This window comes from Zootoca vivipara, chromosome 9 (assembly GCF_963506605.1).
Source record: "Zootoca vivipara chromosome 9, rZooViv1.1, whole genome shotgun sequence".
NCBI lineage: Eukaryota > Metazoa > Chordata > Lepidosauria > Squamata > Lacertidae > Zootoca > Zootoca vivipara.
In genome coordinates, this window is record NC_083284.1 from 30,183,793 (window position 1) to 30,198,348 (window position 14,556).

Genomic DNA, 14,556 nt, shown 5'->3' on the forward strand with positions numbered 1-14,556 from the left:
GACTGACGCGCCGAGGAGCCAGTGGCGCGCAAGCCGAAGCAAACCCGGCTCTCCACGCGGGGAGGAGGAAGAGGGGCTGGGGGCGGAGCCGGCCGCCGAGCTGAGACTCGACGGGGAGGCGCGTGGGCGGGCCGGGAGGCGGCTGGCCAATGGGAGGCAGGGACGGGGAGTGCTCGCCGAGCCCGGGCGGGAGGGGCCGAGCAGGAGGGCGTCGCGCCGGCGAGTGAAGAGCCGAGAGCGCCAGGAGGGGAGTGCAAAGTTTCTGCCGGGCTCGCTGCTGCGCGGTGGGTGCGGGCAGGAGGCTCCCTCGCGCGCGCGCGCTCTCCTCTCTGCCGTCCGGCTGGGCGAGCCGAGCAGCTGATGGAGGCGAAGGGGGGACCCAAACTCGCGCCCAGCTGAGCGGCTGCCGTGCGCTCCGAGCCTTGCAGGGGAGACGCTGCAACCAAAAAAGTTCCTGCTCGTCTCGGCAGAGTTAAAAAAAAAGAGTCTCCTCGCCCCGCGTCTCCCCTTTTCGTTTTGCACCCCTGATCTCCGGCGAGGTGGAGTGCAGGGCGGCTCGCCAGGGACTGGGGTGTCTCTGCGCGCCTTGTGGGTACTGTGCGCGCCGCCGGATGCCCAGCCCGCAGGGATGTACAAAAGAGAGGCGAGCCGTGGCGGCCGCTCTTAGCCGGAGAGAACTTTTTCACACAATGCCCAGGAGCGCTCCGAGCTGCGCGCACGTCCAGAAAGGCTCCAAGCAGCGGTGGCGACGGCTAAAGGTGGGACAAGACGGCGGAGAAAAGGCAATCCAAAGAAGCTGAGAAGGAGGAGGAGGAATCTGCTGCATCTTTTCCCTGCAAAGAAAGGACGCTTGGTTATAGCGAGCAAAGAGCGGTGGCGAGAGGGGAGCGCTGGCACTTTTCACGCCAAGTTGCTCCGTCGCGCGTCCCGTCGGCTCTCGGCGCGAGTTTTGCTGAAAGGACCGGACGGACTTTTCTTGCTCTCTGTGAGTAACCATCCATCCCGGAGCCGCGGGGGGCTCATTTTAGCCATGCAAACGCTGGTCCCCCAGCCCGCACAAGTCGCTTGAAGGGAGGGGAAGGGGCAACAGAACAAGAGAAGGCTGCGCCTTGGTGGGAGGCAGCGACGGCTCTCGGACCGACGGCTTGTTTCATCTGGCGCCTGCCCCGCACGCGAGAAGAGATGCCCGCGGCTGCGGAGGCGATGACAACCCGCGCTTCCCCACCTGGGCTCCGCTGGTGATGTGGATTGGCGCTGTCCGCCTGACTCTCCACGGACTTTGGGCATCTCTGGGTTGTTTTGGCTTGCCTGCTCTGTTGGCCTTTGGCTGTGAGTGAGGATCTTTGCCCCGCCTTGCTCCACATCCTGGCTTGCACCATGGGCTCTTCCACCTGGCCTCTTCTCCCCTACTTCGCCTCCTTCTTGCTGCTGCCTCCGCTCCACGCCTCAGCTGAGCCCCGGCAGCTGTTCCAGGTGCTGGAGGAGCAACCTCCGGGCACCTGGGTGGGCACCATTGCCACCCGACCGGGCTTCACCTATCGCCTGAGTGAGCACCATGCCCTCTTCTCCATCAACGCCACTTCAGGAGACCTCCACACCCGTGCCACCATCGACCGCGAGAGCCTGGCCAGCGATGTGATGGATCTTGTGGTGCTCTCCAGCCAACCGACCTACCCCAGCGAGGTGCGTGTGGTGGTGCTGGACCTGAATGACAATGCTCCCGTCTTCCCGGACCCTTCCATTGTGGTGACTTTCAAGGAGGACACGGGGAGCGGCCGGCAGCTTATCTTGGACACGGCTACCGATGCAGACAGCGGGACCAATGGTGTGGACCACAGCTCTTACCGCATCGTGGGTGGCAACGAAGAGGGCCGCTTCCGGCTCAACATCACTCTCAACCCTAGTGGGGAAGGGGCCTTCCTGCACTTGGTCTCTCGTGGTGGGCTGGATCGAGAGGCCACCCCGGCCTACCAACTGCTGGTGCAGGTGGAGGACAAAGGGGAGCCACGGAGGCGTGGATACTTACAAGTCAACGTCACGGTGCAGGATATAAATGACAACCCACCAGTCTTTAGCCAGACCCTCTACCAAGCTCGTGTGCCTGAGGATGCACCTGTCGGGGCCAGTGTCCTGCAGGTGACGGCGGCAGATGCTGATGAGGGCACCAATGCTGACATCCGCTACCGCCTGGAGGGGGCAGAAAGTGTTGCTGGCGATGGAACGGGCGCGCTTCCTTTTGAGGTGGATCCGGAAAGTGGGGTCATCCGGATCCGGGAGGTGCTGGACTACGAGTCCCGGCGGCAGTACTCCCTCACCGTCCAGGCTACAGACCGCGGGGTGCCGGCTTTAAGTGGACGCGCCGAGGCTCTGATCCGCCTGCTTGACGTGAACGATAACGAGCCTCGGGTCAAATTCCGCTATTTCCCGGCCTCCTCCCGCTTTGCCTCTGTGGATGAGAATGCGGCGCCCGGCACAGTGGTGGCGCTGTTGACTGTGAGTGATGCCGACTCGCCGACGGCCAATGGGAATATCTCGGTGTCCATCTTGGGTGGGAACGAGCAGCGCCACTTTGAGGTGCAGAGCAGCAAAGTCCCCAACCTGAGCCTTATAAAAGTGGCCGCTGCTCTCGACCGGGAGCGCATACCCACCTATAACCTCACCGTGGCTGTGATGGACAACTTTGGGGCTCCCCCGCCATCCCCCAGTGCCCTCCCCTCTGCCCTGAGCCCCAAAGGAGCTGCTCCTGCCCCGGTGAGCCGTTCCTCTGTGGCTAGCCTGGTGATCTTTGTGAATGACATTAACGACCACCCGCCTGTCTTTGGGCAGTCGGTGTACCAAGTGAATATCAGTGAAGAAGTGCCACCTGGGAGCTATGTGCAAGGCCTGAGTGCTACGGATCGTGACTCTGGTCTTAACGCCAACCTCAAGTATAGTATTGTTTCTGGCAATGAGCTGGGCTGGTTCTGTATTAGTGAGCACAGCGGCTTAGTCACCACCATTGACACCATCATGGCTAGGCCTATCCTGGGGGTTTCTGGCCCAAGCACAGCAGCTTCTGGTGGGCTAGACCGGGAGATAGCTTCCCAGGTAGTGCTAAACGTCAGCGCTCATGACCAAGGTGTGCAGCCCAAAGTTTCCTATGCCCAGCTGGTCGTGAATATCCTGGATGTTAATGATGAGAGGCCCCAGTTTGGCCAGCCAGATGGTTATCATGTGTCTGTGGCAGAGAATTCCCCTTCAGGAACTGAGCTGCTAGTCCTCACTGCTGCCGATGGCGACTTAGGAGATAATGGCACAGTGCGCTTCTCCTTGCAAGAGTCTGAGCCAGGAGGGGGGGCGGGTGGTCTGTCGGTCGCTCCGTGGGGATTTTTCCGCTTGGATCCTATATCAGGCAGGCTCAGCACAATCTCACAGCTAGATCGGGAAGAACAGGGGCAATACACCCTGCAGGTCCTAGCCACTGACCTGGGCTCTCCTCCCCTCTCCTCAGTGGCTCAGGTTAACATCAGCTTGCTTGATGTGAATGATAACAGCCCCCTGTTCTACCCTGTCCAGTACTTTGCCCACATCCAAGAAAATGAGCCTGCAGGCAGTTACGTAACCACTGTGTCTGCCAGTGACCCCGACCTTGGGCTGAATGGGACCATCAGGTACAGCATCTCGGCAGGAGACACCTCCAGGTTTCAGATTCATAGCCTGACGGGAGTTATCACCACCAAAACAGTCCTGGATAGGGAGGAAAAGACTGCTTACCAGCTGCAGGTAGTCGCCAGTGATGGCGGCAACCTCCAGTCCCAGAACCAGGCAATCGTTACTGTCACTGTCTTAGACACCCAGGATAATCCCCCGGTGTTTAGCCAGGATATCTATAGCTTTGTGGTGTTTGAAAATGTGGCCTTGGGTTACCATGTAGGCCGTGTTTCTGCTTCCTCTATGGACCTGAGCACCAACATCACTTACCTGATTACCACAGGCGATCAGAGGGGTATCTTTGAGATTCACAAGATGACAGGCCTGATTACCACTGCCAGTGTCATAGACAGGGAAGAGCAGGCCTTTTACCATCTCAAAGTGGTGGCGAGTGGTGGAACAATAACAGGGGATGCTTTGGTCAATATAACTGTCAGAGATTTAAATGACAATTCCCCCCACTTCCTGCATGCCGTGGAAAGTGTGAATGTGGTTGAGAACTGGAGTACTGGGCATACCATCTTCCAAGCCAAAGCAGTTGACCCTGATGAAGGGGTGAACGGCAAGGTCCTCTACAGCCTTAAGCAAAATCCCAAGGACCTATTTAATGTCAATGAGCAGAGTGGTGCTGTAACCTTGACAGGGCCGCTGGACATAAATGCTGGGTCTTATCAAGTGGAGATTATGGCCACAGATTTGGGGGTCCCTCAGCATTCCTCTAGTTTCATTTTAACAGTCTCTGTCCATGATGTAAATGACAACCCACCTGTGTTTGATCAGCTCTCCTACGAAGTCACCATCTCTGAGCTGGAGCCTGTGAACTCCAGGTTCTTTAGCGTGCATGCTTCTGACCGAGATTCAGGCGCAAATGGAGAAATAGCTTATGCCATAATGGGAGGAAATACTGGAGATGCCTTTGGCATATTTCCAGATGGGCAGCTGTATATAAAGTGTGAGCTGGATCGTGAACTTCAGGAAAGATACACGCTACTGGTGGAGGCTTCTGATAGAGCTGTAGAACCGCTCAGCGCCACTGTAAATGTCACTGTTATTCTAGAAGATGTCAATGATAACAGGCCATTGTTTAACAGTACCAATTATGTTTTTTATTATGAGGAGGAGCAGAAGGGTGGGTCCTTTGTAGGTAAAATCAGTGCTGTTGACAAAGACTCTGGGTCGAACGGTGAAGTCAGATACTCATTTGAACACATGCAGCCTGATTTTGAGTTGAATGCCATGAGTGGGGAAATAAGAAGCACACATCAGTTGGACAGGGAATCCCTTATGAGGCAGAGGGGAGCAGCTGTGTTTACGCTTACAGTCATTGCGATGGATCAGGGGTTGCCAAAGCCTTTAAGGGACCAGGCAACTGTGCAGGTTTACTTGAAGGATATCAATGATAATGCACCCAAGTTTTTAAAAGAACTTTACCAAGCTACAATATCAGAACTAGCTGCAAACCTGACACACGTTTTAAGGGTGTCTGCCTCTGATGTTGATGAAAGCAATAATGGACTGATCCACTATTCTGTCATTAAGGGCAACGAAGAAAACCAGTTTACAATAGACAGTGGCACTGGTCAGGTGACTTTAATTGGCAAACTGGACCACGAAGCTACTGCAGCTTACTCACTTACCATCCAAGCAGTAGATTCTGGGGTGGTTCCCCTAAGCTCTGTTTGTACATTGAACATTGACATACTGGATGAAAATGACAACAGCCCTTCCTTCCCCAAGTCAACTTTGTTTGTTGATGTCTTGGAAAACATGAGGATTGGGGAACTTGTGTCTTCTGTTACTGCCACTGATTCTGACTCGGGGGACAATGCTGACCTTCAGTATAGCATTACAGGAACAAATAACCACGGGACGTTTAGCATCAGTCCCAACACTGGCAGCATTTTCCTGGCCAAAAAGTTGGATTTTGAAACCCAGTCCATGTATAAACTAAACATCACCGCAAAAGACAAAGGAAGGCCTCCTCAATCCTCTACCATGTCCGTTGTAATATATGTCAGGGATTATAATGACAACCCACCCAAATTCCCACCTGGAGATATATTTAAGTCTGTTATTGAGAACATTGCCATTGGCACCTCAGTCATTGCTGTAACTGCTCATGACCCAGATGCAGATATTAATGGGCAGCTGACCTATACAATCATTCAGCAGATGCCAAGAGGGAACCACTTCCGTATCGACGACGTCAAAGGAACAATATATACCAGTGCCGAAATAGATCGTGAGTTTGCTAATCTCTTTGAGCTAACAGTAAAAGCAACTGACCAGGCTGTCCCTGTAGAATCTAGAAAGTTTGCTTTGAAGAATGTGACCATTTTGGTAACTGACCAGAATGACAACATTCCTACTTTTGTATCACAAAATGCCCTTGCTGCAGACCCCTCTGTTGTGATTGGCACAGTTCTAACCACGATTGTTGCCGCGGATCCTGATGAAGGAGCAAATGGAGAGGTGGAGTATGAAATCATTAATGGGGACACAGACACCTTTATTGTGGATCGATACAGTGGGGACCTGAGAGTGTCAACAACCTTAGTGCCATCTCAGCTTATCTACAGCTTCATTGTTGCAGCCACAGATCTTGGCCCAGAGAGAAGGAAATCCACCACTGAGATGACTGTAATTCTGCAAGGACTTGATGGGCCTGTATTCACTCAGCCAAAATACATCACCATTTTAAAAGAAGGTGAGCCTATTGGGACAGATGTGATATCCATCGAGGCAGCTAGTCCTAGGGGCACTGAAGCTCTAGTGGAGTATTTCATAGTCTCGGTGCGTTGTGAAGACAAAATGTTTGGCCGACTCTTCACCATTGGGCGCCACACTGGGGTGATCCAGACTGCAGCCATTTTGGACCGGGAACAAGGAGCTCGCCTGTATCTGGTGGACGTTTATGCCATCGAAAAATCTGCTGCTTTGCCACGAACTCAGAGAGCAGAGGTAACATCTATTTTATTTCTATTTTATTTATTTATTTGAAAAGTAAATAGCTGTTTTGTTTTTGGTCCTGTCAGCTCAGTTCATTTATGCTGTTCTCCTTTACATATTTTTGTACCCAGTCCCCTTGCTTCCGGAGGAATTTACTTCAGAGTAGACTTGCATGGACTTCTCAGAAGTAAGTCCCACTGAGTTCAGAGGGACTTACTCCCAGGAAAACATGTATAGATTTGCAGTCTTTGTCTTGCAGAAGTCAACTGTTTTACAGGTATCAAGGTTTTTCATTGTTGGAATTTTGTTCTTCGCTGTGTTTTCTTCAGCATTAATATCCACTCAACAGATTGTGTTGGAGCAAAGCAGAGCTGTTTTTCCTTTGACATCCGTGAGCTGATTAGCATTCTGCATAAGTGACTTTTCGTTCTAACTGCACATGCCAATTCACTCGGTATTAACTATTTGGCTTTAACTGTGGGCTCTGACATTTTCTCTATGTATGAAAAATGCTGTATGATACGGGGCTTTCTCTTAGGCCTCTTGCTGGTCACTTCAGTTTATCTTAACTTGCTAAGTAGACTTTTGAATTTTTAGCTGCTTCTACGAGAGAGAGGACTGTTTTCTTACTGATCATTGTTCAATGCTAGAGCATTTGGACAAGGCCCAGGAAAATTTTGACTCCTCTTCCAAATGAGTTTCCCTTCACCTCTGAACACAGCTTCTATTCCTCTGGTCTTGCCAATATTCAGGATTGTGTCTAAAGACTTGCTGATACCCTTAGGTTGTTACAGAAGCCAAATGGTGAATGTTAAAAAGACTCTGTTAGTAACCTGATTGGTGATTTAGAGTGAACGGATTCCAAAACATTAGTTATGATATCTTAATGTTCTGCCAAGTGTCTGTTTCTGCTGAAGGTGTTTTGCTGTTAAGCAAGCATATTTGTATAATCTTTCATGTGGTTAGAATATGTATTGTTTTCCAGAGAGATAAATTTGGAAACTTCTCAGCCAACAAGGCAGGGCTCCCCCCCCCTTTTGACATTGTTCAGACCCCTCTAACTTCTGCACTGCACTCTGAGTCATTGCATTTTTGTACACTGGAAGTGCACTGGAACCTCTTCTATAGCCAACCAGCAGGGGATGCCGGAAGTGTAGAATGAGTCAAACATTTCCCTTACGGTCTTCAGCCTTTTAGTTCTGAAACTGAGCACAATTGCATATTCCAAAGACTGACGTCAATATGCTAATCCACACTGCAACCCTCTGCAAGTTTACTTGGGAGTTGGAAAAGTTTGGAAGCTTTAATCCTGGAAATAAGCCCTATTTAATTGACTGGGACATACATCTGAGTAAACTTGCATAGGTTTGCACTGTAAAACTCCACATTTTCTTGTTTCGTCAGTATACTGTACTTGCATCAGTTTACTCTGGAATTATGCCTTTGAGATGAACTGAGTGTGTGGACAGCAGCGATTGCAAAAACGTCGTTTGCATTTGTTTTTCACAATAAGTTTTAAAGGCAGAAAGTGGCTGAAAAGAGCATAATTTGTTGTTACATGATTTCTTAGGGCTTCATTAGAAAGATCAATAAGGAATTTGACCACATTAGAGATTTCAGCTATGTTATAATGAATGATTCATATTACTAGAAGGAATCATAATGTGCTTTATTACGGAAGAAATAATGTTATCAACAGGTTTTCAGCTCCAACTACGAGTTCAGCTCAGTTATATTGAAGGAGCTAAGCCAAAACAAGGTTCACATTTGAGTTTAAAGGTGTTATAAATTGGGGTGTTAATATATAGTATCCAATTATGGGAAAGTTAAGTATAAGCTTGCAATCTCTTACTTCCATGCACTTAATTGAAGCTTCAAGACCTATTCATGCAAATAACCGGGTGCCTGTGGAAGGAACAGGTATTACTTAGAAGACCTGCACTGCCCGAGCTACCTCCGCCCTGTCCCACTAAGTAGGACGCTGCTACTGGGAGGCTGGATCCATGGCATCACCATGCCAAGGCAACTGATTTTCAAATAAATGTTCCACCAGGAGCTCTCAAGAGGCTTTATATAGGTTAAACACCAGCTTGACAAAACCATTCAGTAGTGGACAGCATAGTGGGGCAGAGATTCTTACCTGACCTAATGGCAGGTGAGTAGCAAAGGCTTATCATGAGGAGGGGACAGGGAAGGTGGTGGCAAGTTTAGCTTGGTGCAAAGGCACTGGCAGAGCCAACACGCCATTCCTGGTGGTGTGTTTGCAACTCCTCTCTTCTCCTCCTCTTCCTCAGCGATTCACCTGCCGGGAGGTTAAGCAAGTGCCTCCATTTGCACCACACTGTCTGTTACTGAAACCAATGATGTAGGTGGTGGGAAGTCTGCATAGGATTAAAACCCCAATGTTATACATTTCCCAATGAAGCAGAATAATAATCCACCTCCCCCTTTAAAATAGCGGCATCCTTGAAAAGTAACAGCACATTGCTGCCCTGGTCGTGGTGCAATGGGTCATGGCGTCTGACTCTTAGCCAGAAGGTTGGTGGTTCGTGCCCACCCAGGGACGGCTCTGGGCAGAATTCCTGCATTGCAGGGGGTTGGACTAGATGACCCTCAGGATCCCTCCCAACTCCATGATTTTATCATTTCTGGGGAGGAAGGGCAAGGTAGACATAACTTCGTGTTCTCTACACTGCTTATTTAAGTTATCTGACAGGGCTTTCCTGCCCTGTGCTAAGCAAGTATTTTGAACAGGAGAGAACATTCTGAAACACCAGGGAGCCCCCAAGGCTGCTCTGGTGATGCGGAGAGGGGAAGGGACCTAAACCTGGGGCAATCATGCTGTGTAATGCAATTTTGGGGGGGTAACTTACTTTTACAAATGTATTTGAAACTTACGTTTATAGAGCTTGTTGCTTTCATTTGGTTCTGTGTGAGATGTCAGGCAATTTCTAAAGGAATTTGTTGGAAGCATGATTAAGATGCCTGGATTTTTTAAAAAATATATAATACCCCTGAACAAGTAAAGATTGATGTTTTCCTTGGAGTTTTCATATAACTATTTAGGCTCCCTGGTGTTTCTTCCCCCTCCCCAATCTCCCCTTCCGCCACTGTTGTTTTTGTAATCTATCACAAAGCCTCATGCTGTCTGAATGATAAAGAAATATTGCCACCAAAAGAGGCAGGGATTGTTTCAGCCTTTTAATTGTTTGAGCTTCTTTTGCTTTGCTTGTTGTGAATAGTTTTTTTAATCAGGTCTAAAGTCTTCTGCATAAGAACACAGCAGGAGCATGGTTGCTATTTTGCAGCGTTTCAAGGATCTAGCAATTAAATGTAGATTTCCCCCCTTCCGACTGATCTTTGATTAATGGCAAAACCACAATATGCTCATGATTAGTATACTGACTAAGTACTAATAACAGTGCAGTCCAATATATATATATCTACACAAATTTAAGGCCTGTTAAGTTCACTCACTTATTCTTAACTAAGTGTGTTTGCAGGATTGCAGCCTAAATATAGTATATTGTACAAATATACAGTAGTTCCTGATTGAACCATTAGTTTGGACCAACTTGTTTCATTCATTTCTAGAGAGGGGTGTAATCTCCTGGGTTTGGGCTCTGCAGCCTCAGCTGTTTCTCCAGATTTTGGAACCTTGAATTATGCCTCCCCTGCCAGCCAATTCTGAATTGGGAACCTTGCCATGCTCCTGAATGGGGAATGGTAAGCTTTCTTCTCTCTGGTGTGGCACCTGGAGTGCGGAGAAAGCAGCGTCACAGAAATAAAGCGCTTAGGAAAATATAGTTCTCTAGAGCTTGTCCTTACAGTTTAGACTTAGGAGACATGGTGAGTTATGTTTCCCATAGCCCCTTGCAGCTGGGATGCTGCTGTTGGGATGTTCTGGGTGCTGTGGCAGATGGAAGGAGGTAAGGGAAGCATTGCTTCTTCTGTTCCTCACCCATGTGAAAAGAAAGGGAGGAGAGAGAGGGTGAGCTAGCAACAGGGAAGCTAGGCATACCATAATGCGAACCAATACAAGCCCAGTCCTGCATTTGGAGGGGAATAGGCTTGCCTTGGGTTCTGAATGGGGGCAGAACTCCAAATTCACCTGATCAACAGCTTGACTGACTGTTTGACTAACTTAGTTTGACTCACTTGATCTCTGTATGGATGTTTCTATGTATGGATATAACTATCATGACTTAGTGTATTGCTGCCATGTTGATCCACATAGCAAGATGTGAAGTTATTAGGGGGGGAAAGGCCTTTTATTGAACAGGTGGCAGAGAAAATGATAGGGACATGTCCCTCTACAAATGCCATTTTGTTAGTCTTGGGAGACAATGTGCACAACACGAGACAGAAAAGCATGTCTTAATCCAGCATTTACTTGATTGCAGAGAAAAGCCTTGCGGACGACAGGACACTGATATTTTTCATAGCAAATTTCCCTAGGGGTCACACCTGCTTTCCTAATGAAAATGGAGAAGAAGAAAATGAGGAATGTATAAAATCTGCCCTGTGATTTATTTATTTTTATAAAAGAAAATCAAATTCATGATGGGCAGAATGAAAGCTTTTAAGAGTAGAAAGGTAGCTGTATAATTTGAAGCTAGTTACAGGTAGGTAGCCATGTTGGTCTGCCGTAGTTGAAACAAAACAAAAATCCTTCCAGTAGCACCTTAGAGACCAACTAAGTTTGTTATTTAGTGGGGAGACTCAGTTTCAGCCATCAAATTGAACTTGTCCTTAATTAATCACAGGGAACGGTACCATATTATTTTAAATCCAATTCTTGACAGATTTAAAGCACTACATGGCCTTTGCACTGATAGAGAAAGACTGAATTGGGAGTAAATACTTTCCTTGCAAGGCAAGATCCTATTGGGTAAGAAACAGAAATACACATGCCTGCCAAAATACTTGGCTCAGGCGAAAGGGACACAGATGGCTGTGACTGATAAATATGTCCATTGTTATTTTTTCTGATCAGCACTTTGTGTATGAAATATAGAAGTGTAAGATAGTGAGAGCAGCCATTTAAAAGGCTGAAATAAATGTTGAGAGCTCGTTGTTCTGCTGCAACTTTCTTCAATGGTGGGGCAATGTAAGTCGAACATAAGGAACAGCACAGAACCAAGACTATTTGATATTTATACTACAGGAAAGATAATAATCGGTACTCTGGGACTGTTTCCCCCTGCATGTGAAGACAGGCTCTGGGGGTTTGAGCGGACAAGACCAATAATGGGTCCAACAGTCAAAAAGGCAGTTTCTGCATGTGATGTAGAAGGAAGTAAGGGATACATGGGGCTCCTCAACCTGGGATGGTAGCCCATCTAGAGGAAGGAAGACTCTGATCCTAAACATCCACTGCCTTGTGGGATATCTTTGGGAGAAGAAAAGGCTAAGGAGCAAACCCAAATCTGGAGTGGAGTCCCTAAGATGGTTGGATGGTCCCTTCCGGCAACTCCTGCAGTCAACTGGTGCCAAATGTATTGCTCTGCTTTCCTTTGGGCCTCATCAATGAGGCTGAGAGGGCGTCTTGTCATCTGGGCCTTGCACCTTGGGGAGGTCACTTCAGTGCTGCTAACACAGCAGTTTGACTTCACCCCCGGAGGCACCCTCCATTCTTTCTCAAGACAAATGGATGCCAATAACAAGTCCGTCTCCTTGTTCTATAAGCCAGTCCATGTGTGCTAATAACACCTTCAGGATCTTTTTGCCCCACAAGTGGGGCTGTGGTCTGTTGGGGCATCAGTGGTTGGTGTGCTGGCATTGTTAGTGATCAGTGAATGGTCTATTTATTCTGTTTTTTTAAAAAAAGATTTTTATTGGTTTTCACATAAACACACAAATTAACAAACATAAAACAAACACACACAAAGAAATACACACATAACACAACCTCTTGCATCTTATACTCTTGTATCTTAATATAATTCGCTCCGCCGAGCTAAGACTTCCCTCCCTCCCATCCTTCGGCTTTGTTTTTCCACTCTTATCCCACAGTTTCTTCTACCTACTTATTCAAAGTCAGTTCATAGGATTTATTTTAGTCCTGCAAGTGTCCTTAAACTTCTACAGTTCCTCTTCATGTATTGAATGAATTTACTCCATTCTGGTCTATTTATTCTGTATGGACCATAGAAGGGAAAGCTATTGCTGGGTGATAGAGCACATGTCTTTCATGTAGAAGGTTATGGGTTTCACTCCTGGTATCTCCAGGTTGAGCTGGGAAAGGCTTCTGAATGACACTTTGTGTCCAGGTCTGTGGCTTTCAGGGAAAGCTGGCAATATCGATTCATAAGAGTTAAAGGCCAGGCCAAGCAGAGGGTATCCAGGACCTTGGACAGGTGCAAGGGACCCTATGAAGGCAGCCAGAGGAAAATGTCTCAGCATGGATGCAGATGGGCTAGAGTTCGAGGCGAGTTTGAGGTGGTCAAGTTTGCTGTTGTTCAGTGTGGTTAAAATAAAAGGAATTGTGAAGAACTCCAAAAGGACCCATACCAAACAGGGTGAATGAGCCATATAATTCTCCTCATTCCAGTTGTGTTCCTGGTCACGGGGAACAATGCTACGATGTTCCCTGCTGCAACTCTCTGTGTGGCATAACAAATCACATGTGAGGAGTTTCAAAAGAAGTTTGTGTGATGCTTATGAAGCTGGGGGGTGGGGAAGGCCCAAAATCACAGCGGGAAAGGGTAAATTGTGTTTTTGATCTGGAGCACTGAATCATATCCTAGCCATTTACTTCAGTAGGATTGAGATGATGTCCATTATATTAGGTCATCAGCACTGCAGCAAGAGACAGTCGTTTTCCAAAAGCTCCCATAGTGGGTGTTACAAATGAGCAATAAATAACTCATGAAAAATCCATTCTTTGTTTTTCTTAATAGCCAAAGGAAGGTGAGCCTGCTGAGGCTCAGGCCTGCCCCCTGAGAAGATTTTTCTTTTTCTTTTTAGAGGCAGTTAAACAGACTTTCTCCAGCAGGAGTTATTGCTCTCTTAAACCAATTTTCAACATGTGTTTGCAGAGCAGTAATTCACGGTGTCTTTCATTTCTCTGATAACACTGTCCCTGATGAACAGCTGATAATTTCTAATAGTATTGATCTTCCTATAGGTTTTTCTGCTTCTAGTAATTTTTTTAATTGAACAATTAATTAATTATTTTTTTTTGTTTTGGTTTTTAGAATAGAATACTTTATTGTCATTGTACATAGTACAATGAAATTGAATGCCATCCCATAAAAAACAAAATAAAAACACAATTACAGCCACACATACATACACACCCATCACAACTCCCCGGGATCATATTATTTAGTTACAGCATTTAAGATGGTTATAGCTCTTGGATAGAAACTGTTTTTCAATCTATTTGTTCTTGATTTAATTGTTCTGTATCTCTTGCCTGAAGGCAATGGTGCAAAAAGACTATAGCCAGGATGAGATGAATCCTGTAAAATATTATTTGCCGTGCTGGCTCATGGTGGCTTTCATAACAGTTTGTAGTGTTTGAAATATCTGGTCTAACCTATAAATAGATAAATAAATGAATAGCAATAACTTACTTGATGGGATAGCTGAAACCAAACATGAGAAAACTAAAACTGTGATTGTAACGATTATTCAAATAATGCATATAAAATACTATGAATACTTTACAGTATTATAGGAATGTTAAGTGTTAATTGCCAGCAATTCCTATCACCTTGGTCTAATTCTATGGTGTGATAAACCTAAGAAAGGGGGTTGGGTTAGGATCCTGAATACGACTGGGCATTATATGTGCACATCTCAAGCTGTTAAAATTGTCTTATTGAAGCAATATATTTAATGTGGGATTCTGCCAAATTCTGTCTGGAGTCCAACTACAAGAAAAGAATCCTATGTAAACATTCTGTGAAT

General features: G+C 47.2%; 1 protein-coding gene across 1 annotated transcript in view; it reads left to right on the forward strand.

The window, feature by feature from the left end:
- Positions 1-234: 234 nt before the first annotated feature.
- Positions 235-14,556, forward strand: part of FAT4 (FAT atypical cadherin 4) — a 135,926-nt gene continuing 121,604 nt past the window's right edge. The window contains exon 1 of the mRNA XM_035111643.2: positions 235-6,651. Within this exon, the coding sequence (XP_034967534.2) occupies positions 1,378-6,651 (5,274 nt within the window). The 5' untranslated portion in view covers positions 235-1,377. The remainder of the gene's footprint in view (positions 6,652-14,556) is intronic.